The 27,807-nt window shown below is 40.7% G+C and overlaps 3 protein-coding genes, 1 non-coding gene and 1 pseudogene across 4 annotated transcripts; all 5 read right to left on the bottom strand.

Moving 5' to 3' along the window:
- Positions 1-24: 24 nt before the first annotated feature.
- LOC112170370 lies at positions 25-2,520 on the bottom strand (annotated as a pseudogene).
- A 143-nt stretch (positions 2,521-2,663) lies between these two features.
- Positions 2,664-4,619, bottom strand: LOC112170371 (probable carbohydrate esterase At4g34215). Its single transcript, XM_024307630.2, has 3 exons — positions 4,386-4,619; positions 3,272-4,029; positions 2,664-3,046 (listed from the first exon to the last, which is right to left on the bottom strand). The coding sequence occupies exons 1-3, from the start codon at positions 4,591-4,593 to the stop codon at positions 2,825-2,827; spliced, it is 1,188 nt and encodes a 395-aa protein (XP_024163398.1). The 5' UTR covers positions 4,594-4,619; the 3' UTR covers positions 2,664-2,824.
- A 4,951-nt stretch (positions 4,620-9,570) lies between these two features.
- LOC112170372 (probable carbohydrate esterase At4g34215) lies at positions 9,571-11,742 on the bottom strand. Its single transcript, XM_024307631.2, has 3 exons — positions 11,495-11,742; positions 10,240-10,979; positions 9,571-10,047 (listed from the first exon to the last, which is right to left on the bottom strand). The coding sequence occupies exons 1-3, from the start codon at positions 11,700-11,702 to the stop codon at positions 9,826-9,828; spliced, it is 1,170 nt and encodes a 389-aa protein (XP_024163399.1). The 5' UTR covers positions 11,703-11,742; the 3' UTR covers positions 9,571-9,825.
- Positions 11,743-15,106: 3,364 nt separating this feature from the next.
- On the bottom strand, positions 15,107-19,602 carry LOC112170368 (receptor protein kinase-like protein At4g34220). The gene is made up of 2 exons (XM_024307629.2): positions 17,444-19,602; positions 15,107-15,937 (listed from the first exon to the last, which is right to left on the bottom strand). Exons 1-2 carry the CDS (start codon positions 19,086-19,088, stop codon positions 15,261-15,263), a joined length of 2,322 nt encoding a protein of 773 aa, XP_024163397.1. The 5' UTR covers positions 19,089-19,602; the 3' UTR covers positions 15,107-15,260.
- Positions 19,603-24,983: 5,381 nt separating this feature from the next.
- Positions 24,984-25,102, bottom strand: LOC112174956. The gene has a single exon (XR_002926265.1). It is a non-coding gene; the product is annotated as a 5S ribosomal RNA (ribosomal RNA).
- Between the last annotated feature and the right edge of the window lie 2,705 nt (positions 25,103-27,807).

The following is a 27,807-nucleotide window of genomic DNA, read 5'->3' as shown; positions in this document are numbered from 1 at the left end:
CCATCTCAACCACATATATTAAATATAAAAGCAGAAATTATAACAACTTAAAACTATATATTTATTTTCAGCCATAAGATTCACTAGTCTCTTACAATCCCTTAAAAGCTGTTCCTTAGGTGAGTAAGCCTTCCAAATTAAAATAGCAAATGATGTGGCATGTGCAATATCATTAGCTTTACATGCCACATCATTAACTAGTAATTTCCAATATATACAAAACTAAATTAATTTGTTCTTGTACAACTAAATTCTTCTATAAAAAAAACTGGAAGCCTTAAAACTCATCTTAAGGTGGAAAATGTCGTCGTTCTCGTACATCAGATCAACCATCCTTTTTCCCTTTTGTTTAGCTTTTCTAAACAAGTATTCTTACATTTGGATGATTAAGGACTATTTGGATTAGTAAGCCTCACATCATCTCGGTGACCATAATCTCGTGTGGAAGTTCGCATAAATTCTCACATCATATTCTGGCAGATCTCACAGAGGCTATCGCATGTGATGTGAGGATCTCACATAAATACAGATCCTCACATCATATTCTGGCAGATCTCACATAGAGGCTATCCACAACCTTTTCCATGTTAGATATGGTTTCCAACGCTGCAGAGTATATAGCACCTGTCTTGATATCCTCAAAAATGATGAGGCAGCCAGCGCCTTGATCTAAAGTTCCAGCAAACTTCTTGTCTAAAATCATCTGAGATAATTTCTTCTCCACCTGGTCGATAGGCAGTTCAATCAGCTCTGCAATATAAGCAATCTCCACCCTTGTGTAAGGCTCAATCAATCTACAGAGGTTTTGTTCCAAGAGAGTGTCATACAGAGAGGAGAGGTGCCTGTGGACAATTGGATCTTCGTCTAGCTGGCCTTGAAATGACGAAGAGCAGTCTAAAAAAGCATTAAAGAATGCTTCGAGTGAGCATCAGCCACCGTTTTCATGGCATCCAGCTCGGGCCCTACATACCGTAGGCCTGCTTTAGATGATATTATTCCTGCAATATCATCTGCATGGCTCACCATAATCTTGCAAAGCAACATATACTTGAGGCTAAACACGGCTCGAGAATCTTCAAGAGCATTGAAGGCTTCAAATGCTTCAAAGAAGTAACTATAAGCAGTTTTGTAGTCCTTTTCTTCGGCATGAAGGATCCCACTCCGCAAATCTATAGTTCCTTGTTGAGCTGGAGGAACATATATAGAATTGGCTGCTGTTCTCGCTGCTGTGAGTAAAGCCTTGGCTTTAGGAAGATTTCTCAATGAAAAATGGAGCTTACTTTCTAACAAATCTATATCAACAAGAAGAAGCTTGTCATCAAGCCTTCTCACTTCCTTGATCAAGCCTGATAAAAGATTTAGTACTTCAGAGTACTCCATGCTATCCATCAGAAGAGCTGCAAGTCTGGCCTCCACTCGCTGCCGAAGGAAAGTGCGCTTCTCAGCACGGGTCCACTGCACCATTTCCTTGCCAAAGGGAAATCTGAAGATCAGATGTGCCTGGTACTTCAGCTACCGTATCAATAATGCCACGGACAGTCTTTGCAGTCTTTGCCTTTGGAATCAAGTTGAAGAAAGGCCTCAGCTGGGTGAGAAGGTTACAGAGATCTTCTGCTCGCTTTTCATGCCTAAGGAGATCCAAAAAAATTGTTATAGCCTGTTCCTTTATTTGTAGAGCTGTAGAAGAAGATGACGGGTTTTCAAGAACACGGTAAATAATAGAGATGGCTTCAGATGGAGATTTGGCCTCTAAAGCCTGAGCAATCGATTCAGTAATTGCAGGGAGGTATGCTGAAGACATGGTGCTTTTAACAATCCAACTAATCCAAGTCTCAAGACTACCACAAAGTGACTTGGCTGGTAAGTGACTAAACCATCTTTTTCAACACCTACTATTTTGTAACACACTAATACGTAACATGCGTTTGAGGCCTTTAAAGCAAAGTTCACAGTAGTTTGATCATAGTGAGTATGCAGGCTAGGGACTTGAGTTTATATAGAGAGGTTTAGAACATAAATTCTTTTCCATAAAAAGAAACTGATATGAGGTCTAGAACATAAGTTCTTTTCCAAAAGGAAACTGAGTGTTATTCTATTACCTATTTACCATCCAACTATAACTTCACTTACAACAAGTGGATAACGTACGTGGGAAGAACACGTTTAAGAACTACAGTACTAAAGAATGAACTCGATACGTTTTTGCACCCTTCACTCTTACAAAGGAATGCATGACTATATTTCTTTTACAAAGTGAAACCTCCAGTGTCCGAATGAAAAATTCCTAATCCAATTGATTTACAAAGGGATGCGCCCTTAACTCTTCTACTCTCCTTGTCAAGCTAGTAAAGAAACACTCATTTTTCTTTTTTCAATCGAAAAAGAAACACTAATGTTGTGAGCAAAATAATCTCGATAGAGAGATTAGGAAGACAGAAATACACTAGAAAATACGCGAGGAAAAAAAAAACAGAAAAGTTTGCTGACTAGCCACGAAGTCCCTCTGACTAGACCCACTGAGGATCGGACACCCTCATAGATGCTCTTAATAGCAAGATATTGCTCCTTGGAGAGTTAAAACCTAGCAGTGCAAGACAGAAGTTACTATCATGGCAGTTTGCCCACATTTTGGGTTTGAACGTCAAACACATTGCAAAACATGGTTAATACGTGAAATCAAACATGTATCATTATTAAAAACCTCAAGTCCTCTACATTGACATAGCACCAAATGACAAATGATCACAGACTCACACTCCTACTACCAACGAACATAACGAAAGCTTCAAGCATTGACATATCAAAATAAATTTCATAGTTTACTCTAAAGGGCAGGATGATGGGAATTAGCTGATCCAAAATGCTTGAGGTATGCATCAGCAAGCATCTGACCCAACTGAACTTGTGCCTTGGTAGTCAGGTGAAGATGATCATCCTTGAGCTCCAATCCCTTGGCATCCACACACACAACATTCTCAACCTTCATCCCCAATTGAACCTCCCTAATTTTCTCCAAGAACTTTTCATCACCAGAACAAATAGCCACCTACAAAACACAAACATTAGCAATTAATTATTCGAAATTGAGTTAGGATTAAGCTAGCAGAAAATTCGAACTACAAAATGTGAACATTAGCAATCAATTATTCAAAATTGAGTTAGGATTAAGCTAGCAGAAAATTCGAACTACAAAACGTGAACATTAGCAATCAATTATTCGAAATTGAGTTAGAACTGAGCTAGACACTAAAGAACCGAGTGATGGACCAACCTGGATAATTGGAAGTGAAGGCAAAGCAAGGTCATGGCGCACATTCTCAATGAGCCTAACCATGTTCTCGTGGTACGCATCAACATCATGCTGAGACGACGTGTCGCTCTCCCCCTGGTACCACAGCAACCCTTTGATCTCTCCCCCGTTCTTCACGCTCTCACGCGCCCTCTTCACCATGTTCTCGTACAGATGCTCCCCACGCGCCCACTCCTTGATCGCCGTGCCGCCAACCGCGCACGGCACCAGCCCAATCTTCCCCTCCACGCGCCCCCTCACCGCGTTGGCGAACGACATTCCCGGACCCAAACCGCACACCTTCTTGGTGTCGATGTCGGCGTGGAGAGGCTCACGCGCCGCCTCCCAGTGGAGGTGAGCGTTGAGGCGGAGGATCGAAGGGTCGGGCTGAGCCTCCGACGGAACGACGCCGTCCCAGTGCTGGTGGTGGTTGTGGCCGTGGTCACGGATCACGCCGCCCCGACCCGCCATGTTGCTCTGCCCCGAAAGGATGAAGATCTGCTCCGGCGACTCCATTTCCGGGTTTTTCGGGTGGAGGATAAACGACGTGTCGGGTTTTGTTCTTGGAATGAGCGAGTTCTCGGGTTTAAATGGCCTCTCCGCGTCGCTTGTCAACGAAGGCGAGTGGGGCCCAGCGTATGCTTGGAGCGGAACGCCGTCGTTTCGTCTTCTTCGTGTAGTTGTGCCGCGACGGCGAGTTCTTCGCCGCTTCCGGTTAGCGAGTCGGTGTTGTTCTCCGGCTATTAATAGTAGTGAAACAGTGCACAAGAGCATAAATTCATCGTCAGAAGAATCAGAAGAATCAGAACAGAAACCCAAACCCATGAATTGTTTATAACTAGAGGAAGAAGGAAGTTGCTATAGTTTAGAGAAAAGGTGATTAATCTCTGATTAATTAGCAACATATAAATATAAAAATTTATGAAATAATGCAGAAAATTAAGAGAGGTGGGAAACTGATTTGGTGAAATAAATTGAAGATAAGAAGCAATTTCAATTTCTTATGCGGAAAACTGAAAATTTTCCCGCCAAAAATATTTTGCAAAATTCCCGCGAAAAAAACAAATGAAAACTTTGAGCTGAGAAACTGAAATACCATGTTCTTGAGAATCCTCCTCCTCCTCCTCCTCCTCCTCTTCCTCTTCCTCTTTGTCTTTGAGATAGTGAACTAGGACAGTAAGCAAATGGGTTAAAAGAGCCTGCTCTTCATCCTCGTCTCTCATTCGTTGGAGAAGATATCGCTTAAGGTTTGAAGGGAAACGAGTAGAAAATGGAATACGAATTGGGTGGACTTCGGAGTTCATGGTTGAGTAGAAGGCTGTAGCAAAGTTTAAAAGAAGAAATGGGAGGGAAATGAAATGGTGAAGAAGGTGATGTGTTGTGTGGCCTTTTGTAGAGGAAAGAAGTAGTGAAAGGATAGGGTTGAATGATTGAACTTTGAAGTGAATAATTTATAGATTAGAGTCATTTGAACTTCCACATCAGAAAAGTCATTATAAGAAATGATATCACTAATTCTGAGACATTTTGTATTAAAACCACATATCTATTGCACTCTTGAGTTGCTAAGTTGGGGGAATCTTGACATTATTGGATCCATATGTAGGGGATCTGTCTGCCGTTTCAGCCCAACAATTGGTGGTTTCTTTTTTATCTATAAAGTAACCCAAATTGGTGATGGCGTATAAAAAAGGATGTAGAAATGATACAATCTCTAAATTCACTTTTTGCTCAACTCTAATAGATTCAACTAAGCAATTCATCAACGAAAATCAATTCATAGGTTCACAGACTCATTTCATACTCAAAAACTCAATGCGATACTCAATTTATTTTACTACCTCGAAATCAAGAATAATTATTACTTTATTTTTATATTTATTTTTCTTTGGTCAGAAATTACTGCCACGCTTATATCTATTCGTAATCTTGATTGGTATAATAAGAATGAAGTCAATGAACTTGTAAAGTTCACAAAAGCATATGCACTCCCTTGATTTGGTCTCTCTTTTTAGAAACCCAACCGTCTCACATGCTTCTTCTACCGAGAATTTTAGTTTACTGCTATATACGATCGGTGATCAGTTTAAATATTCAATTGGTGATGATGTCATGACTTCAATCATTTCCTTTAGGTTTGTTGCTTGTATAATTGGGTATCGGTGTGCCATGTCATGTTTGTTCTAGCTAGAGCCAACAACATCGCGTAACGAGAAATTTCCCAAGTAGAATGTTCTGAAATAGAATTGTGCCCTAAAGTACTCTAAAAAGTAGTAACACTATGGGTGGTTTACGAAGAAAGGATTAGAGAGTAGGTGTAGCATCTTGATCTAACAGTTTTTTTTTTTTTTTTTTTAGAAGAAGATAAAATTTCATTAATGGATGTTTCTATTCATACCTTTGAAATTGGCATTTAAACCTCCTTACTTATTATACCTCCAACTTACTTTTTGAAATATACAATATGCTAACTAGTAACTACACCTCTTATAGTTTTCCCAAAATGCACTTAACCATAATATCTGACCAAAGCTAGGGTTCTCGATGAAGGCTTAGTTGCAACCTGAAAGGTGTCAAGGTAGCTACCTGCAATCGATCGATCTTCGGATAAACTTATTTAATAGATGTTCATTTCTTCTCTCGCTCTCCCATTGCACCCTCAATTTACAGATTCATTAGAGTCTTGGTATTAAAAAAATAAGAACTTGAGGACCTTATTACACAGTAAAGACATAGTTGGGTTTTATGTGGCCACCAAATTGCTATTCCCATATTCCACTATCAAATTTTCCCCAGATCGATAGTTTCATGTGGTCACCAAATTGGTATTCCCATATTCCACTATCAGATTTTACCCAGATCGATACCTGAGCAATGGGGAAAGGTCATAAAGAAGTAACAGGATATGCATTGAACATGTTTTTTTTTTTTTCCATTGGAAGTTAGCCTCCATCTTAATCGTTAAGAACCCTAAAATAATTTATCCTATTTAAGTTGTGTTCCAAAAGAAGTATGTGTAATTAAAATATGTTGTGTGAACACTAGACTACATTCAACTTATGTTGCAGAGAGTCTTTTGGAATTTGTATCAATATCACAATATGATTAAATATATAGATAACTGAAGGCTACAAAATAATGTAGTTGTGGACTTCTGGTGGTAAGATTTCCTCAAACTTTTGATAGAAAATAAAGCACACTTTTCAACATTGATTAACATTAACAATGAGAAAAAATGATACTAATCGATTCAATAACTTGAGAGTCTTATGGGATACATTGGGTTGTTTGTCGAATAACTAGAGGAAACTGTTTTTTTTTTTTTCCTTTATCCGGGTGTTTATTGGTAATTTCATATCAACTGACATAGTGAAACATCACTTGAAAAAATAGGGAGGTCCAAATGCTAATTTTTAGGGCTGGGCATCCAAAACCGAAGGCCCGGCCCGATACCGTCCCGAAATTCCCCAGTACGGGCCGGGATCAAAAGCTGAAATTTACTGTTTGGGTCCGTCCCGTCCCGTTCCAAGAAAACGGGCCCGTACCGGTACCGGCCCAATAGAAACCGGTTGGTCCCATCCCATCCCGTCCCGTTTATATTAATTAAATTAAATCTTTTATTTTTTATATTACTTAGCTGAGTTTGATTGGGTAGAATATTAGTCAAAAACATGAATTACCACACCTGATCACTAAACCTCTTGACCTAAACGAAGACCTCGATCCCCAATTTGGATTTTGGAAACCTTCTGATCTAAGCTCTCTTCAATCTTCTCCACTCTCTGCTCTCCAGTTCCAATTTCCCTTCATAGTTCATACATGAACCTCTAATTTCTCTTCTCCACTCTCGTAAGCTTGTTCCAGACCATCCAAGTTATTGATTCATACTTCATCAATTCATCTCCAATTCAGTTCTTCTCGTCAGCTTGTTCCAGACCATCCAAGCTGCTGATTTATACTTCATCAGTTCATCTCCAGTTCAGTTCTTCTTCTTCAATTCAAATCATTCCAGATCAGTTCTTCTTCTTCAATTCAAATCATTCGATGGCTAGAAGGAAGAAGGTAGCTGCTTGACCTCATCCATGTTTGCTTTGGTCTGCATGTTGGTCTGCATATTCACTTATTTGACATATTTCATATATGTTTGTTTGTAAGTTGGCAGCGGGAGTGTGAGATGTGTAGCAGACTTGGTTGGTCATAGTGTAGCAGACTTGGTTGCTCACTTATTTGGTCATTTTGTAGGTCATTGTGTTGCAGACTTGCACTTAATATTAATAGTATTGCATTCCGGAAAATTTGCAGCATCATCTTCATGTATTAGTGTATTACCATTACTACATTGAGCTCCTTGAAATAGTCAGTGTCGAATTCTTTTGTTTGCTTTACTCTTGCAAACTCATGCAAAGTTTGTTTTTCTTGAGATTAATGTTGCTTTAGGTAGTCTAAACTCTAAAGAAAGTTTCTAAAGCTGAGACAATGGTTTGGAAGATTTGATGTCACCTGGAATTTTTGTTAGCCATCTGGTTGGCATTTTGTTTATTTGTTATAGCTGCCTGCATTGCAATGATCATAATGTTGCTTTAGGTACTCTAAAGAAAGCTTCTGAAGCTAAAGACAATAGTTTGGAAGATTTGGGTTACCATCTGATTGTAACAACTTTGACTCTTCAAAAAATCTCAATTTTGGACTTTGGGGATTTTGTTGGTTTTAAACCCGAACTGGGCCCAAGCCCGTACCGAAACTGAACAGGAACGGTACCTTCGGTATCAAGTTTTGAAAATGGCGATCCCGTCCCAAAAGCCTATTTCGGGATGAGTTGATAACCGGCCTGTCCCGGCCTGTGCCCAGCCCTACTAATTTTGGAGGTATGAATAGAAGCACTCTTCATTAATAACCAAAACAATCACAAAACATTGGAATGATCGGTTGCGATATCAAAACCACGACAGACATTCCCATCCTGATCAATGGTTATGGGTCTGTTAAGACAAATGACATTCATGAGCTAAAAGGGCCCAACCCTTAACCAAATTTTACGCCCATACCTTCAGGCTACAATGAATAGTGACCAATCCCGAGTGTAATGATACAGCCCTGCCACAACATTAAGACGAACCACTTCATCCTCTTCAACACTGTGTCCCAAAACAACCAAACCACATGCAAGGACGATTCACCATCACGTTGACAACCAGAAAGCATCGACAATAGAACAGATAGTCCTCGGGAAAAACACCATAGAGATGGCACAACAGTACGAACAAGACACCAAACTAATTGCATCGATACTCCAGTACTAAAACACCCTAACCCTTGCTCAAGGGAGGAGGGACTTATTACGCCTAACCACGAACTAAAAAATAAAACCCTAAAAAACAAATAAATAAACTGCAACGATCAACTTTCCTCCTCTACAAAATCGACTCAAGCTTCACAGAAACTGCCACAATAAAGTTAGAATTGAGGTCGATAAACCCAACTCCCATAATCTGACATCTAAGCCAAGGACAAAATCAACCTGGAGCGAACCTCCATCTCTGAAATCTCCCTCCACTATAAACCCAAATGGTGAAACTCTCCAACCCACCATTGTCCCAACACTGAACCAATGTTAATATGCCTTGCAATCTTGCTGAGATGACCGCTCCTTGCTTCCCCAAGCTTTCTGCAACAGAACACCAATACGCCGTCGTGTTCATCTAAGAAAAAGAAAAAAACTCTTGTCACCGCCCCCCATCTTGATCACCTTCCGCTGCCAAGCGAAAACGCACCCATCCGGCCACACCTTTTGCAAGCCGATGAGGCTGGAAGCCGTTGTCGACAGGAAGGCGCAGCCGGACAAGCAAAGAAGCCGCCTCTGTTTTTTCCAAACCCTAACTACGTTGCTCCAATATTTCTCAGTCTCCTAGAGTTTGTACCATTGGTTTTGCCAAAATGTTCCATTGTTTAGAAGTCAATTTTCTTCCTCGCCAAATGCTCTGCCGCCGTCGACCCTTCTATTCTTGAATTTTGGGCCGAGGGTGCTGATGGTCGTGGCTCTTTGTTCTCAAAAATAAATTACAATGGTGATCGCTCCGTTTCTGGTCCTCAAGTGCTCTCTTGACGGTCTATGCCAACATATAGCTTCTTGCCTAAGCTAATTGTACAACGCCATTTTAGAGCCCTCAAAACCATCTTTCTTAATTAATCGGACAAAACATACATACAATCGCTTTTCTCACATGACTTATTAAACTATATCATCAACATTAATCTTATGCTTTTCCCATCAAACATTCTAGTCAGCAAAGCAAATGCTCTAACATAAAACCACTTTTGTGGGACACCTCGAAATACATTATAATTAGTTAACTAGTTTGACGAAATACTTTTGTCTAGGGCTTCTTTCATGGTTGGTCTTTTCTGTGGAACTCCTCTACCATTGATTCCAGCCCAAAGCACCAAATGACAATGATGACAGACTCACAATCATACTAGCAACGAACAAAAAGAAAGCTTCAAAGCATTGACATATCGAAGAAATTTCATTGTTTACGCTAAAGGGCAGGATGATGGGAATTAGCTGATCCAAAATGCTTGAGGTAAGCATCAGCCAGCATCCGACCCAACTGAACTTGAGCCTCGGTGGTCAGGTGAAGATGATCATCTTTCAGCTCCAATCCCTTAGCATCCACACACACAACATTCTCAACCTTCATCCCCAATTGAATCTCCCTAATTTTCTCCAAGTACTTCTCATCACCGGAACAAATAGCCACCTATGAAATAGGAATATTAGCAATTAATTATTCAAAATTGAGTTCAAGCTCCAGAGTATGTTTTGAAGGCCCTAGTAAGATTGTTGTCATCGAATAAATCATTCATATAATTTCACCTTTATCTTAAATATTATTTGAAATTGAGTTACAATTAAACTAGACCAGGACTAAAGAACCGAGAGATGGACCAACCTGGATTACTGGAAGTGAAGGCAAAGCAAGGTCCCGGCGCACATTCTCAATAAGCCTAACCATGTTCTCGTGGTACGCTTCAACATCATGCTGAGACGACGTGTCGCTCTCCCCCTGGTACCACAGCAACCCTTTGATCTCTCCCCCGTTCTTCACGCTCTCACGCGCCCTCTTCACCATGTTCTCGTACAGATGCTCCCCACGCGCCCACTCCTTGATCGCCGTGCCGCCAACCGCGCACGGCACCAGCCCAATCTTCCCCTCCACGCGCCCCCTCACCGCGTTGGCGAACGACATTCCCGGACCCAAACCGCACACCTTCTTGGAGTCGATGTCGGCGTGGAGAGGCTCACGCGCCGCCTCCCAGTGGAGGTGAGCGTTGAGGCGGAGGATCGAAGGGTCGGGCTGAGCCTCCGACGGAACGACGCCGTCCCAGTGCTGGTGGTTGTGGTGGCTGTGGTCCCGGATCACGCCGCCCCGACCAGCCATGTTGCTCTGCCCCGAAAGAATGAAGATCTGCTCCGGCGACTCCATTTCCGGGTTTTTCGGGTGGACGATAAACGACGTGTCGGGTTTTGTTCTTCGAATGAGCGAGTTCTCTGGTTTAAATGGGCTCTCCGCGTCGCTTGTCAACGAAGGCGAGTGGGGACCAGCGTGGGCCTTGCGCGGAACGTCGTCGTTTGGGTTTCGAGTAGTTGAGCGTCGCCGCTTCCCGTTAGCGAGTGGGTCTTGTTCTCCGGCTATGAATAGTAGTGGAACAATGCACAAGAGCATAAATTCATCGTCAGAAGAATCAAAATAGAAACCTAAACCCATGAATGGTTTATTAGAGGAAGAAGGAAGTTACAATAGAGAAGAGAAGATTAATCTCGGATTAATTAGCAACATATAAATTTATATTTATATGAAATAAAGCAGAAAATTAAGGGAGGTGGGGAACTAAGTTGGTGAAATGAATTGAAGATAAGAAGCGATTTCAAAAACCACTGCAAGTAGTCTAGTGGTTTTTGTTCGAATCTCGAAGCTGTCAAAGTGATCAGGCACTGTGCTGCAATGCACAGTTGGAGCATTTCACATGCCCCGAAGGGGTTTATATTAAGTCTAGGAAGCTTTTGAGTTCCCCTTAACAAAGTCAAAAAAAAAGAAGCGATTTCAATTTCTTGAGGGAGGAAAAGTAAAAATTTTCCCGCCAAAAATATTTTCCAAAATTCCCGCGAAAAAAAATTGTAAACTTTGAGCTGAGAATCTGAAATACCTTGTTCTTGGGGATCCTCGTCCTCCTCCTCTTCGTCTTCGTCGTCGTCGTCGTCGAGATATTGAGCTAAGAGAGTAAACATGCCACGCATTAACAGAGCCCGCCTTTGAGCAGAGGCATTCATATCATCCAGACAAAGTCGCATAAGCCTTGAACGAGGAAAACGAGAAGAGAATGGATTACGAGTTGGGTCGAGATCGGAGTTCATGGTTGAGGAGAGGGATGTGGAAGAGTTTAAGAAGAAATGAGACGGAAATGAAATGTTGAAGAAGGTGATGCCCTTTTGTAGAGGGAACAAGCAGTGAAAGGATAGAGTTGAATGATTGAAGTGAATAATATTTTGTTGTCTATGCTGGCACCCTCTGGCGCCTTTGTCCATTGATAATACTGTAGCAAGGCACAAGATGTGAGTTGATGTGACAGAGCCTGCTTACTACTAAGACTAAGCTCGGCCAATTCCCTCCTCACGGTAGCTAATCAGGTGGCCTGCTTACAATAATAGTATGGACTAATCTTCTAAGGGACTTAAAGTCATAAACACATCAAATTTACATCACATCTGATTATTGTTGTTTCAAAAAGTGTGGCTTAGATTACAGCTGTTTGAAATCTTGAGACATTTTGCATTAAAACCAAACACACATTGTACTCTGGGTGGAGGAGCTGGATTCAAATGTTGGGAGACCTATTTGTCATTTCTGCACAACATTTAGTGTGTTTTCTTTTGTATAGAGAGTAACCTAAATTGGTAATGGTGTAAAAAAAAAAAAAAGGAGGGGGAAACAATGTAATCTCTAAATTACTTTTTACTTAATTCTAATAAATTCAACTAAACAATTCATGGAAGAATGTAAATTCAAGCTTCATTTTCATAGTGTTATCGTTACTACTTCAAAAGGCAAGGTCACAGTCTCGTACTATCGTTCATACTCAAAAGCTCAGTGTGATACTCAATTTATTTTTCTGCTTTGAAGTCAAAGAAGAATTATTACGTTTCCTTCCTTTTTGTTTGGTCAGAAATTACTGCCGTGCTTATAGAAACTCATAATCTTGATTAGTATAATAAGCAGTGTTCTAAAACTCGGCCACCCAGGCCGCCTAGGCGGCACCTAGGAGCTGGGCGGTGGCTCTCCGACTCGAGGAATGCCAAGTCGCTGGGATTAGGCAGGCTGGGGTTGGGCGGGCTAGAGGCGCCTGGGCGGTTGAGCGAAGCATCTGAAAATCACCTTCAAGATCCATTTCAGTCACTCAAGAATCCAATTTCCCAACATAAACTTAAGGAGTACACAAATTTAGCTAATAGTAAAACCTGAGAAACCCAAATTCACCAATCAAATCAAGTTTGATTGTGAAACTGAGATCGCGATAGAGATAGCTTCAAGCTTGACCAAAAGTGTGAAAAGGGAAGAGAAAGAGAGGGTTGAAGCTTGATGTTTGTGCATGATGGTCGATTGAAGCGAGAAGACAAGAGAATCGGACATAAGTGAGCTCCTTGGCCACTCTGACGGCCGGCGAATCTAGAGCTGCGGTCAACCCAACGAGCTAGAGGAACTGGAATGAGATCTTAAGGAGGAATGGGTCATTCTAACTTGGGTCCTAGCCTCCGTTGCACGATTTTTAGTTTGCTGGTGTATGTAGGCCTCTGGGTTTGGGTTGAATAGGGACCCATCGTTCATATGGTGGGTTATTATGAAACTTGGGAAATATCTCATTTTAAATAGTCTTTATATATTCTTATTATGGAATGTAATTAGTCTTTATAAAATATAAAATATAATGAGATATATTCTTATTATTCTTATTTGTAAAATATAATAAGTCTTTATATATCATATATATGCTATAAAAATAAGATAAAAATTAAAAAATACAAAACCGTCTAGGCGCATGGGCACTCCTCCCCAGCCCACCGCCCGACTAGCGCGTAGCGATTTTTTGAACCTTGATAATAAGAATGAACTTGTAAAGTTGCAAGAGCATATGAACTCCCTTGACTTGGTCTCTCTTCTTAGAAAACCCACCATCCCATGCTTCTTCTACTAGAAATTTCTATTTACTGCAATGTATATGTGATCGGTGATCAACTAAAATATCCAATTGGTGACGATGTCATGACCTCAATCCTTTCTTTTAGGTTTTTTGCTTGAATAACTGGATATCAGTGTGCTATGTCACGTTCTTGCTAGAGCCGACAACAGAGAGTAAAGAGTAAGGGGCCGTAACCACTTACTCAATTTTAACCTAAAAATTGCCTACTTGCTCCACTAAGAGTTTTTTGACCCCATTTACCAAATTTAAACGCAAGTGACATTTTTACCCCAATCAAATTATTAAACTACAAAATTCTCTCTCTCTCTCTCTCTCTCTCTCTCTCTCTCTCTCTCTCTCTCTCTCTCTCTCTCTCTCTCTCTCTCTCTCTCTCTCTCTCTCTCTCTCTCTCTCTCTCTCTCTCTCTCTCACCTCCTCCTCCTCGTTGGAGCGTCGGAGCACAAGAATCCGATCTAGGGCGGTGAAGACTTCGCTGCAGAAGTCGTCGCCCGGCGAGTCGATGAAGGTGACGAAACCTTTCCGGCGGATTTTGGGTCAACTCGGATCTGTTTCTCGATCCGAATCTTGGCCGGGTCTTCCTTGGGAACCCGACGGCGACAAAGACGTAAGGTGGTTGAGGTTGAGGTCGGCGGTGGTGCGGTGGAGGAAGAAGCCGCGGGAGACGAGCTCGTCGGCCCAAAGCTTCAAGATATGCCAGTCCGATATCGAGTTTCTTCGTCCCCAGTCATTCTAATCTGGTGCCCAGATCATTTTTTTTTTATAGTGTGAACTCCGAGAATGGTGAAGGAAAAAAAAGTTAACGTGTACAATTGAACATATAAATTGATCAATTGTGTTTTTAGTGTATTCATTTTGGTTCACTTGAGGGCAATAATATGATTATTAGGAGGCAATAATATGTGTATTGAGGGGCAATAATATGATTACTGGGGGGCAATAATATGATTAATTGTGTCTGTAGTGTATTCATTTTGGTTTTGGGAGTTTATACAATTCACTGGACGGAAATAATATGATTATTGGAGGCAATAATATGATTATTAGGAGGCAATAATATGCATATTGGGGGGCAATAATATGATTACTGGGGGGCAATAATATGATCCATTGTGTCTGTAGTGTATTCATTTTGGTTTTGGGAGTTTATACAATTCACTAGACGGAAATAATATGATTATTGGAGGCAACAATATGATTTTTGGGAGCAATAATATGAGTATTGGGAGGCAATAATAACATTACTAGGGGCAATAAATTCAGACACCGGAATCCCGACACCAGTCCTGTAGCCGGATTCCGAATTCCCGTCACCGGTCACCGGATTCCCTTCACCGGAGTCGGCGGCCGGCCACTGGTCACTGAAATCCGGCAAGGTGGAGGATGACTTCTCCCTCTAAGTGAGAAAGAAGGAGAAGACAAAAAAGTCCCAAAAATAAATAAAAAGAATAAAAAAAAGAATTAATTGGGTAAAGGGGAAATAATCCCTTAGAGTGTTTTGAGTAAATGAGGTTAAAAAACTGTTAGTGGAGCAAGTGGGTAAATTTTAAGCTAAAATTAAATAAATGAGCGCAAACATACATACAATCGCTTTTCTTACATAGCTTATTAAACTATATCAATAACATTAATCATATGCTTTTCATCAAACATTCTAGTCAACAAAGCAAATGCTTTAACATAAAACCACTTTTGTGGGACACCTCGAAATACATTATTATTAGTTTGAAAAAATACTTTTTTCTAGCACCTGGAGGGCTTCTTTCATGGTTGGTCTTTTCTGCGGAACAAAACTAGCACAACTAAACCCTAGCTTCAAACAAGCCTGCAAGGCATCTTCCCTGCCCTCCACCTCAGCCCTAATCGCCACATCGACCATTACCAAAACCCGGTTCTTCTCCCCCATCAGTGAAGCGGCGGTCCACTGGTCCGCCAGCTCCCTTTCCGTAAATACCCTACCCGTGAGAAGCTCTAGCAAAACTATGCCAAAAGAGTACACGTCCCACCTGGGGTTCGGCTTCAAGTTCTTCAAGGACTCCGGGGCATGATAAGGCGACAATGCTCCTCCCGCGGAGGAGGATGTGGCGATGGGGCTGCCGGTAACAGGCGGTAGCATTTCATTAATACCTTCGCGAGCCCCCGCGGACTTTAGGCTTCCGAAATACCCTCGGGCAGAACCGCTACCTTTTTGACTGATCATGCCACCTAACATTAGCTTGTCAAGGCCGAAATCGCTGATTACAGGGTCGAAATCGGAGTTTAGAAGAATGTTGCTTGGTTTTATATTTCCATGCACGTTTTTCTTCTCGTGGATGTAGCTTAGCCCCCGGGCAATGCCTTTCGCTATCTTCAACCGAACTTCTAAAGGCAGATGGTAAGGAGATGAACCTGCTTTTCCTGCAAATTAATAAGGGAATAATCAATTTGATGAGGAACCCTACTCATAAATTTTTCATGCCAAATTGATGGTGTACAAAAAGAAACAAGGGCGCAAGCAATTGATATTTAGCGAAATCAGCTAAGAGCCTCAGACCCAGCAATATAAAGATGTACCCTACAATCCCAGAAAACAAGTGCAGCGCAAAAGTATACATGTGAATAGTTTTGTTTGGGAGATGGGGTAGGTAGTAATAATTCTGAAGAGGACAACAAGTAAACTTCGTCTGTTACGTTACCTGGTTAGTTGATATGACCGATCAGAAAAATACCAACGTCTTGTAACATCGTATAATACTGTTAACATGCAAAAAATAACACTGAAGTTTAGATGTAAACAAACTTTCGCGACTATAGACGTAATTTAGCCTCTTCTAAAGGAGAATATCACTATCCCAGTCACAGTTAGCTCGCAGAGGAAGATGTACCACGAATTCTCTGGGCTCCCAATTTCTGCTATTTGCAGTAAAAAGATTGCCGTGTATCTTGACTATCGTCTTCTTTCATTGTTCACGTGCTTTTGTATGTGAAATTGTGAATGATGGATCTCACAGGGTTTGGTGATTAAGAAACTAATTAATATTATCAGCTGATGCTAAGCTTGTATTTTAATGTGGGATTAGCTAATAAAGCTGGACATTGGCCTCTGGGGTTTTATAAAAAGACTACAAACCAAATTGTTAAGTGAAGATAAAGGAGAGTGCAAAACAAGCCTCCAGAAAATCCAGAGACCCGAGAAATAAACAAACAAACAGAACAATGCCCTTGCTAAATTGTGAAGACAAGTGGAGTGGTTTAATGACTACAAAAACAAAGTTTGATATTTCATATTTCCCACCTTTTCCAATTTTACTAGTTTAGGTTTGAAACCAAATAAACATTGCTGCCACTGCTTTAACATTTAGTATTTGTTTTCCGAACACATTTTGAAAACTAGTAATTCCCAAAAATTACTGCTGCGAATGGAATCTTATCATCCTATGTCACAAATAATCTCTTGTTGCCATGTACTTAGGACGATAAGTCAATATTTGTGTCTAATATAACATAAAGTTTTATACTTTAGAAAGAAGAATGACATTATCAAACTTGACTAATTTTAATGTACTTTACGTTGTTTCATCATTAAATCAACAGCATACTCAAAAGACGTAAAAATTTGGAACATATATCATAGCAATTAGCAAGTGCATGTATCATAGAAACTTTTCAATTTACAATAAATCTTTCTTACCAAATTTTAATTTTTATTTGAAGTTCATAAATTACTTGGGCAAAAAAAGTTTTTAAGTTTGATTCATCTTACTTACTGCCGAAAACAAAAAATTAGCAATGTCATAGATAATGTGAAAAAGCGTATTTTAGCACAAAAACTAATAATTTCACTAACGTACGCGGCAAATATTAAGAAAAGAAGAAACAGAGAGAAAAGAAGAAACAGAGTGAGCTCGGAGAAGAGGGACTCACTGTTAATGGTTCCGGCGAGACTGCCATTGGAGACATAGTCATATATCACAAGCTTCTCATCTTCTCCCCAATAAAACCCACGAACTCTCACCAAATTTGGGTGCCTCATCTTCGCAATGGCCCTCACTTGGTTCTCGAAATCCCTCATCTTCTCCACCACACTCTCTCCGATCCTCCTCACCGCAAGCGCCGTCTTGTCTTCCAGCACCGCCTTGTACACAATGCTCGGACCACTCGCACCCAACACGTACGCCGAGGCCTTCAGCAACGTCTCGAGCTCAAGCTCTGGTTCGCCGTCCACGGTTATAAGCACACCACGCTTTTGAGAGTTTTCGCTGTTTTGACTATGCACAACCCCTGTTTCATGGTTTGGCTTCTCGTCGTGGTCGCTGTCTGAGCTCGTTGCTTCCGAGGTCTCTTCACCTTTGATGGTGAGGCATGACCATGAGGATGGTTTTGTTGCAGCTGGATCGATTTTAGTGACAATGTCTGGTTTCTTCTCTGGGTCTGATGAAGTGGAAGTTGGATTGTTCTTTGATTTCTTCCTGACTTGGTAGACGTAAAGGATGACCAGCCCAACGATGGCTATTCCGGCTAAGTCTCCGACTACTATTCCGGTGATTGTGACCGGTTTTAGCCCGGTTTGGGTTTTGTTCTGAGTACTATTTGGTGCGCCAGAAGGGTTTGATTCTGGTGAGTCGAGTGTTTTGGGAATGGCTGCAATAGCCGGAGAAGATGAAGTCACATTCGGTGGAGTAGACAGAGTCGAAGGAATTGCGCAAAGATTCTTCAACGGTTTGCCACAAAGCTCACCATTTCCTGCAAACTGCTCTGTTTTCTGGTTGAGCAAAGCTTGCGAATCCGGGATTGCTCCGGTTAAGTTGTTGAAGGAGAGATCAATGGTTGAATTCACTGAAATATTCCTGGCAAACTCTGCTGGTATTTTCCCCCAAATCTTGTTGTAAGAGATGTTTAAGTACCGCAGATTGTCTCCACCAAAATCAAGAGGCAGAGAGCCATTGAGTAGATTTGAAGAGAGATCTAAAACCTCAACGGAATTAAACCTGGTTGGGACATTACCAGTGAAGTAGTTGCTTCTCAAAGAAACCACTGTGAGGTTTTGCAGAGAAGTGAGATTTTGAGGGACTTTTCCGGCCAAAGCATTGTCAGAAATGTTGAGAAGCTGAAGGCTTTTGAGATCACCGATGGACTCAGGAAGCTCACCGGAGATGACATTGTTTGAGAGAGAAAGCACCTGAAGTTCAGAGGCGTTGAGAATGGTTTTAGGCAGAGACCCATTGAAGAAATTGTTGGAAAGATCAAGATGGACGAGGTGTTCAATCATTCCCAACTCTTCAGCTATAGAACCCAGAAGCTGACTGTTTGGGAGGACCAAGCTTGTGACTCTGAACATGTCAATGGTTCCTGGGCTTCCTAGTTGGGTGCAAGTGACTCCACTCCATGAACAAGGTGTTTCATCCTCATAGTTCCAGCTTTCCAAGACTGAAAGTGGATCACTGAGAATGGAGTACTTGAAAGAAAGCAAGAAAACCCCATCTGAGTTTAGAGACAACGAGGGTACTAGAAGAAGTAAAAGGGAGATGAGCCTCCACCAGAAACAGAGATTTTGGGTATTGGAGCTCATGGTTTCTTGAACTGGCTGAGCATGCTGGGTTCTACAAGCTCATGGAGTACAAAAAGGGTTGTGAATGTGATAAAGACAGAGGAAGAAGATGGTGACCAACTACAAGATGTTGTTTTGGGTCACCAAATCTGAGGATTAAAGTGAAGCTAGCTGGGTTTAAATTGCTTGAAGGACTATGAATAATGCAGTTTGGTAGCAAAAGAGGATGGTGTGAATTTCTGAGCAGTTGATAATGATGAAGGAATTGAAACTTAGCCAAAGAGGGTAATGACAACAAAAGAGCACTGGTTGTGGGTCACTGGCAAGTCTGAGACTGGGTAAAATTTTTGGTAAACTATTTTCTTGGATATGAGGAAGAGGGGAGGAAGAGGAATCTAGGTTCTGCTATTGAACAAGGGACAACCAAGTGAGTTGGAGCCCATATCAGGTTGCAGAGGAACTTAATCAACCTCTCTCATGAGTGTTCACATGGAAATTTGATCCTTAATTATGTACTGGCTTTTTGGGGTTTTTAATTTTTCTTTCTTTTGCTGGAGGAGGATTTGGGAAATTGTCCCTTTGTAATTTTTGCATGATTTTAGCTGAGCCCCTTTTTATTCTTGACGCTTTTTTGTTTGTCTGGTTTCTTATGTGTTTTCTGTAGCAGTAGAACTGCTCTTGTAGTCTAGTTTGTCTTCTTCCTTCAATAAAGCTTGTTGCACAGTTATGGTCATTGTCGATCAATCAAATATATATCGTTCTTACTTCGTATTATTATTATTATATTTTATTATTTAGTCTAGAGCTTTTTTTGAAAAAGGATATGATGTTATTAAATATCAAAGCCATAAAAACAGGCCAGAGTCTAACAGAACTTACATAAGAAAACCCGAGACAAATCGGATAACCTATCTAAGCCACTCTAAACTCATTAAGATCTAAGGGATGCTCGCTGAACAGCAAGCCTAAGCTAAGCAAGAGTAGTCTCACTCTCTAAGGGAGAAATATTCATCTAGTCTAATCTGTCAGTCACGCAATTGTGGTACAAATATCAACTAGAAACGTCTTAGAAAAGCCTATAGAAATTACCCCTCCTTCAAAAGGCTTGAGTCCAGAATATCTAAAAGCTTGGAGGACTTAAAAAAGCGCGAGTCCCTCCCCCATAGGGTTGGAACCAGCACCTTCTTCAGTCTCCTCAGTAGCCAACAACCTCAGCATCAGGTTGCTCCTCGGGCTCTCGTTGGGGATCTGCAGTAAATAGCCCCCATTTTCAGATATGAGCCAAAAAAGCCCAATTGCTACCTTCGGCCCAGTCATTGCCCTAGGTCCAATCACATGTGGCCCAGAAAACAGTCTAATCAAACCGGTAATCAACCCTAGTTGGGTTTCCGCGGAATTTTCAGGGACTGCTTCCTGCCCATCTTTCGCCGCCCTGACCTTCAGACGACCAATCACCGCTGGCACCAGCCCAGGTGCTATCGAGACCCATCGCGGTGCCTCCACGAAGCGCGCCGAACCACCATGGCCTAATCCGAGGAAGCAAACCACGCCGGCCCAATCCGGCACCACTGAAGGAAACGAAACATGCTGCCACGCTGACGCAGAGCCCAATCGCCCCCAGAACTGCAGGCATCGACCCCACCGTCGCCGCTCCGACTCGATTCGCCCAACCTTGTTCACAAAAACATCCTCAACTGACAAACGCTTCAACCGGAGTCTCCGAAAGTCTTGGTCGAGGCCCCGACGTCGCTGTAGGAGAAACCACCATCTCTCCAAGCCTACTCCGCCGTCGTCCTGCCACTGCTCGGTCTGGAGAGTACGAGAGTCCCCACCGCCATCACGAAACTTAGGTTTCGTCTTCCGGGGTCGCTCCGCAAGTGTCGGAGGCCCTCCCATATTTTGGTTTTCTCTTATTTAGTCTAGAGCTTGTTGCACATTGTAGAGAAAAAACTCTCAAAATTCCATGAGATTTTGTTGAATAAACGTCAGTGCATGTGCCACAAGATTAATTGTATAAAACAGAGTATTTATTAGAATGGCGAGAACTCTTTAAAGCGTGCAAAACGTCATAAGAAGCAATCTAAGAATTTTAAATTTTGGGAAAAACTATTGAATTACTAGTATGGGAAAACATAAAATATTATGAATTTTTGACTTTCCTGGTTTTTTTTTTTTTTTTGGTCTGGTTTCTTAAGTAGTAAGTACTAGTGTTTGGTATGACAGAGAAATTATTGACACATTTTATGACATCTATGACAGATGCAATTTAAATTGTACTATTGAAAAGTCAGTGCAACATGGGCAGGCAACAGGATATTTTTTAGTACTATGGGAATCGGTATTTTTACTGGTATGCTCAGAAAAACTACAGTTTATTAAGATCAATTGGATTATTGAGGGGTTGGTAGCTTAAAGCTCAGACCAGACCGGAAAAATATAAAAGGGTTAAAGACTTAAAGCTCAAACCTGCTTTACTTCCTAACGTTTCCATTGAGCTACTACCATAACCGTTGTGTTCACTAGAAATGCAGTAAAGCTAATCCACTACTCATCAGCTTTTCCCTTTTTGACTAATCTACTCCACATTCTCTAACTCCCCTTTTCATAATACTCTAATGATCTCATCTTTCCCCATTATCCTAATGACGCTTCTTAATAGAAAAGTTAGGTTGTTGTTGGTAATGGTATAATCTTATGTTTTTTTATTAAGTCCAACATGAATTCTATAAAATTTGTTATTGCCATAGCTGCTGGTATACTCATATATATATGCAGCCTTGTTAATGACATGCTTTTCATCTGTACATATATAAAATTATGATAACACACAGTATTGAATATTCCTTCTCCAAGGAAAAATGGAAATTCTTAGATCAGTGCCTTAGGTCCTGGTCATACTTCGTCTTTGCTGATCAAATTGTTTAGGTATTCAACTGCTTGCAGCTAGCTATATATTAATCAACTAATCAAGAGTTTCACAACTTCACTTTGCTTTAGAGGATATAAAAGTAGTCAACAAGGTGATCCATGAAAGTGATTCTGCAGATAGAATTCTAATATCCCAAACAGAGTTTGTGATACATGACCAAAATAGTGAGAATCACAAATAGCCAAATTGGGCTTCCTGATAATTGAATGGTCTTCAAGGTTCAGATGTTGTACATAACATGATTGAAAATTCTTATGGTTTCCGACCCCCAGACTTGTATTATTCACTGGACTATACCCAGAAGACGCACATGCAGTTGCAACAGATGTCCTTCTCCTAGCAGATAGCAACGTTAATTGAATTATGCAGTACCAAAAATCCTTCAACCATTGATTAACCAAACTCAAGAGAGATGGACAAGACTGAAGGCCACTCTCATTCTTCAAATGCACCTCTAGGAGGGGACCCTTCTCAAGAACAAGCAATGTTCCTAGCTCAACAATAGGTATAAGATAGTGTGAAATTTGATCCACTCAAATTTAATAGACTGCTAGTTTAGTTTTTGACATATTTGTTGTCTACTTGTCTTAACAAGTAGCACACTATTCCAAATTAACCCACATGTATGCGCGCAAATCATGTCAAGAAGTGTGGAATGAGAAAGAGAGGATGGAAGTTGATTGCCAATGCATCTTAGCTTGGAATCTTTTGTCAAAAGGATGGTCAAAGAACTTCTATAGAGTGAATCTCCTTGACATTTTTTTTTCTGCTATGTGAACTTCAACAACAATTAAAATATAAAAAGAGAAGAACCTGTGGCCAACAAGCACAATTTCAGGAGGGGAAATATAGTTCAGAGTACATATATTTTCAGGAGGGGAATCTCCTTAACATCTGAATTCCAACATTTTCTTTTTCATAGTTGATCCCAGATTTTAGTTTCATTTTTGTTTATTTGGTGATATTTATTTTTAGTTTGCTTCTTCGTAGTTTAATAATTATCTAACATGATATCATAATATTATTAGTGGACGATTTTAGATAGAGTTGAGTGAAGACAATCACCCCACCAACATTTTGTTCACCTATTAAAATGCACAACAACTCTTTGTTGCTTTCCTATTCTCTTTCAGCTTTGGGAGGGCAAGATGCTTGTTGAAATAATGAAATATCTTAAGCAGTTGAGGAAGGACCGAGGGAGCAAAGGAGTGTTTTTGCATCTCCCTAACAAAGAAGACAGTGTTAGCTTACATACGATGCTCCGTTAATTTCCAACACTATATACTTCAAAGTTCAAACATACCATCATATTCTCCTACAGCTGGAAATATGCAGTACCTAGTACAAATTATACTCAGAAAAAGCTGCACAAGAGAAAGCTGTATATTCTCTAAGCTAAGCTATTCTTTCAATCAAGTCTAGAAGTCACTAATGCCCAAAACACTAAAGCAGTGCTCCTACAGTGAAGGTCAATCACATCCAATTAGAATATAAGATTTGAAGAGAGCTGGTATTTCTTTGCAGGAGAAGACAAGAAGCAAGGTGTGGAAGTTACTTCGAGAAATGGAGTCGACCATTTTATGATGCCGTGAAGAATAATTTGTCTGATAACAGCATCAATTCAATTATTAAAGACCAAAATAATAAGATTCTAGTACAACCATAGCTTTACCCCAACCGTACGATACTTGACTATATTAATCTAGGACAGGACAGTCATCTTTTTTATTAGTTTTTTTACTAACCATGATTTGTCCAGGTAGCTTTGCTGGCCGGTCTTGAATATGTTGTGCGAATCTGATTTTATAAACGCGATCAATATTTGGACAAGATTTCTTTTTGAGTTTCAAATCAATGGTGATATATGATATTAAGCATTTTGTTTCCAGTGGCCCGAGAGTTTGGACATTTCTTAGGACAAACTACTTTTTGAGTAAAAATATGATCATGAATTGTGCATAATATATATGTTTGGTACATTTGTAATGCATGCTGTACAAACTGAACCTTTCCCCGTGATCATCTGGTGGGTGTGCTGGGATTCAATTATATAATCTGTTTAGGTGTTCTTCGTCGAGAAATTCTTGCATACAATTGTTGTGTATATATGACTGAAAGGTCGAATGTGAGAGAGAGTTGTATACAATTGGATTCTACTTTCCACTCAACATAGCCAGTTGCAGTAATGCATTGTCTACATTCTGGGCCCTCTATCTCAACTCATTCTGTGCATGAATTGCAGATGAAGTTATAAGCAACAGGCTAATCGATCATATATGGTACCAACATATCATTGCTAGAAAGCCATGCCCAACAAAGGTTCTCAATGTTGCTGCTGCTCTGATGCCCTCTATGTAGGCCACCGACCACTTAGATAAGTATGATAGCTGCTAACACGTACACTTTAAGCTAAAGAAAATCAGAAAACTAAAAGTTCAGTGGTATAATCTGTTGAAGGATATCGACATAATGTAGAACTAGGGTTTAGAGTTGTACTAGGAATGTGTTCTAGGTATTCAATTGTAATCAGATTCTATTACCTTTTTGAGTATTTTGTAACTCCCTATTTAAAGGGCTCCTATTATCAATGATAACACACAATTACAATTCTCCTACAACATGTTATCAGCACAAGTTCTAACCCTAGCCCAAAAGAAAGAAAAAAACCTAAAAACTCTCTCTCACAAATTCTGCCGCACCCCCTATTGCCCAGCCATCTGACGCACGACCTCCAGCCATCTGCCTTTGCGAGAAAACGTGGAAGAAGAAGAAAGAGAAGAAGAAAATGAGAAGTGGGCCCCAGAAGAAGAAAGAGAAGAAAACGTGGAAGAAGAAGAAGAAAAATGGGCAGCCTAGGGCCCAAGTGCCAGAAAAAAAAAAGGAGGTGCGGGCTTAGGCCGAATCAGAAAAGAAAAGAAAAAAAAGGGAAAGGCAGGCCTGGGCCAAACCAAAAGAAAGAAAGAAAGTAAAAAGGAAGAACAAAAAGAGGGGTGCAACACGAGGACTTCTCAGGAGGTCACCCATCCTAATACTGCTCTCGCCCAAGCAAGCTTAACTTCGGAGTTCTGATGGGATCCGGTGCATTATTGCTGGTATGATCGCACCCATTAATTGAGATGCACCTTGTGCATTTGGACATCCTCCAAGGATCCCACGTTGGCCAATGTTGCCATGTGTCTACGTATCTCGCGGTTTTCCTTCCTTTGTAGGGCGGTTGTATGGACCCATACGTCCATTTTGTTGTCCCCTAACTTTTAGGGGATCAAGATGAGACATAGTGGGGACAGACCACGACAATTCCTGTCGTTCCTGTTGAACATTGACGTTCTAATGACCACCTCCGGCAACGACTTCCAGTCAACCACCTCCGGCTGCCAATGTTGCTGCTGCTGCCCTAACACGCCTGCTCCAACACGCGCGTGTTCTCAAGCCCCGAATCATCAAGTAAGCTTTTGTAATTAAAGTTTCTGCTTTCTTGTCTTTTAAATTCCTTTATTTGCTGCAGGATTTGTATAATACGAACATGGGTTCGATTATTTAATAAGCGGAATTGTGGGGATTCACGCTTAACGAACTAAGAGCGTTCGTAACCAATGAACTAAGAGTGTTCATAATAAACGAACTAAGAGCGTTCGTATGAACTAAGAGTGTTCATAATGCTTGGACTAAGAGCGTCTGTAAGCATCAAATTGTGACCATATTAAAACATCATTGTTTGGTCTAATCCAATTATTCTTGGAAATTGATTTCTTGGTAGCATAGCTCGGAAATCTTATTATTATTAGTTTTCGTGGAAGTTTAGCTCCGAAACTAATTCGTTCTTGTTTCACCCTTTTTCAGGATGTCAAACTCGAACATACTCGATTTTGTTCCATTGGATTATGCAGGCAAAAGATACATATTGTGGGATCAGGACGTTAAGCTCCATCTTATTTGCCGTGATCTATTGCACACAATCCAAGAGCTTTGTTCTGAAGGAACTGCTCCAGACTCTCAAATTGAGATTAACAATTCCAGGGCACTTGCCCTAATGATGCGTTATATGGATAGAGACCTCCAGTTTGAGTTCATGAATGAGGATAGCGCCATAAAGCTTTGGCAAGCGCTTCGTGAACGTCATGGCAATGTTCGTGACTCCATCCTTCCGAATTTAGAAGCAGAATGGAATGATCTTCGCTTCTCTGACTTTGATACAGTCATACAATTTTATTCGGAAGCTCTCCGCATCACAGGAATGATGCGCTTCTGTGGCAAGACGATCACAAAAGAACAATTGATTGAGAAAACCCTCAATACCTTCCCTGTCTATGCTATGAGATCCTGTGATTTATTTCGGACTCATATAAATGCAAGACGGATCACAAGCTTTCAAAAGCTTATTGAAGCTATGGAAATTGCTGAAAGGTAAGACAACGAGCTTGTGAGAAGAGAAATTGATAGGCTTCGAGATAGCTATCTAGAGCATCGTCCCATGGCTAGAGAAATTCGCCATAGACATCATGATCCATATGATCGAAATGCTCATGAAGGTAGTCGCCAAAGGCGACAATCACGCCACCGTAGGAGCCGTGATTTTGAGGGACTAAGGGTTGGAAACCATAGAGCCAACGTTGGTCATGGTCATAATCTTCCAACGCCTCAGGTCCTAGGGACCATGCACATTGCGCCAATGCGCCTCAATCAAGGGAGAGTCATCTTCATGGTATCTATTTCTGATATGGAACGTCTGATCAATGGGCCTGAGTTTGCAATGTACCTAAGAAGGTAGCTACCTCATAGTGATCAAGACATCAAGTTCACAAAGACTTTAAATCTGGCGATGAAGACAAAATGCCGCAGATTTTTATTTCGAATAGTCTTTTATTTTTCCAAGAATTATATAATGGCAGTTATGCCTTAAATCAATAAATGACATTTTGTTTTAACTCTTTCTCACTTGGCTCACCTAATTAAGTATGATGTCTAGGAAAGTAATTGAGATTAGTGGTACTTAAGAGAGCCTCGCTCCACCGACATCTCTTCCTACTTTCCTAGTCATATTTGATTGAAGTCACCGAACGGATTGAGTGACTACAATTTGTCTAAGTTTGACTTTTATTTTTGGATTAGACTTTGGTTAAGAAACTTTGATGTAATCATTGGCTATTAATAAAGTGTCGATTCCTTAATGTCTTGGACATATCTTAATTCGGACTTTATTATATAAGAGCCAATGGTTTTCATGTAGAAACACATTATAAGAATGGACAGAGTTCCTTTGCATCACCTGTAATGACTACGAACATAAACGAGTATTAGAGAAACTTATGTGTCGCTCTAGTGGGTTGTATGCAACCACTATTCGAGTTATTGAATCCAACCATATCATGAGAGACGACTTATGGGATTTTGACACATATAGGCTTTGACATGACGATCCGTGTATTAAAGACTTTACACGGACATCCATTTTCAGAACGAAGAAAAGTAAGAACCAAGAATTGGTTCGAGGAGCTACACATGGGCCTCATGGCGCCATGATTGTGCAAAGACCGGCCATACATGGCCGGCGCCGCCTACCCCCTGCGGCAAATACATGGCATTGACGTCATAAACTCCTCTCTCTACTTCTCAAGTCTATTGTGACATTATGGCTTAACCAAAACCTTCATTGGTTGATTATAAAGCCCATGGTTCGTTCTGTAAAGCCTGTTATTTAGGATTGAGACCATCCTATGCAAAGGAGATTGAGGAAATAATTTCATTCTTACAAAGAATCTACGGGAATTCTATAGATTTGATCAACCAACTTGCAGACCGTATAGATGTTTT

The sequence above is a fragment of the Rosa chinensis genome, chromosome 6, assembly GCF_002994745.2.
Source record: "Rosa chinensis cultivar Old Blush chromosome 6, RchiOBHm-V2, whole genome shotgun sequence".
NCBI classification, from domain to species: Eukaryota; Viridiplantae; Streptophyta; class Magnoliopsida; order Rosales; family Rosaceae; genus Rosa; species Rosa chinensis.
Note: the sequence above shows the minus strand (reverse complement) of the source record. Positions and strands in the feature narration are given on the sequence as shown.

Coding starts and splice junctions, on each gene's coding strand:
- LOC112170371 (XM_024307630.2), bottom strand. CDS start 4,593: ATGAACTCCGAAGTCCACCCAATTCGTATTCCATTTTCTACTCGTTTC. Junction 4,030..4,385: donor GGAGGATTCTCAAGAACATG/GTATTTCAGTTT, acceptor TACTATTAATAG/CCGGAGAACAACACCGACTC. Junction 3,047..3,271: donor CTTCACTTCCAATTATCCAG/GTTGGTCCATCA, acceptor TGTGTTTTGTAG/GTGGCTATTTGTTCTGGTGA.
- LOC112170372 (XM_024307631.2), bottom strand. CDS start 11,702: ATGAACTCCGATCTCGACCCAACTCGTAATCCATTCTCTTCTCGTTTT. Junction 10,980..11,494: donor CGAGGATCCCCAAGAACAAG/GTATTTCAGATT, acceptor TACTATTCATAG/CCGGAGAACAAGACCCACTC. Junction 10,048..10,239: donor CTTCACTTCCAGTAATCCAG/GTTGGTCCATCT, acceptor CCTATTTCATAG/GTGGCTATTTGTTCCGGTGA.
- LOC112170368 (XM_024307629.2), bottom strand. CDS start 19,088: ATGAGCTCCAATACCCAAAATCTCTGTTTCTGGTGGAGGCTCATCTCC. Junction 15,938..17,443: donor TCTCGCCGGAACCATTAACA/GTGAGTCCCTCT, acceptor ATTAATTTGCAG/GAAAAGCAGGTTCATCTCCT.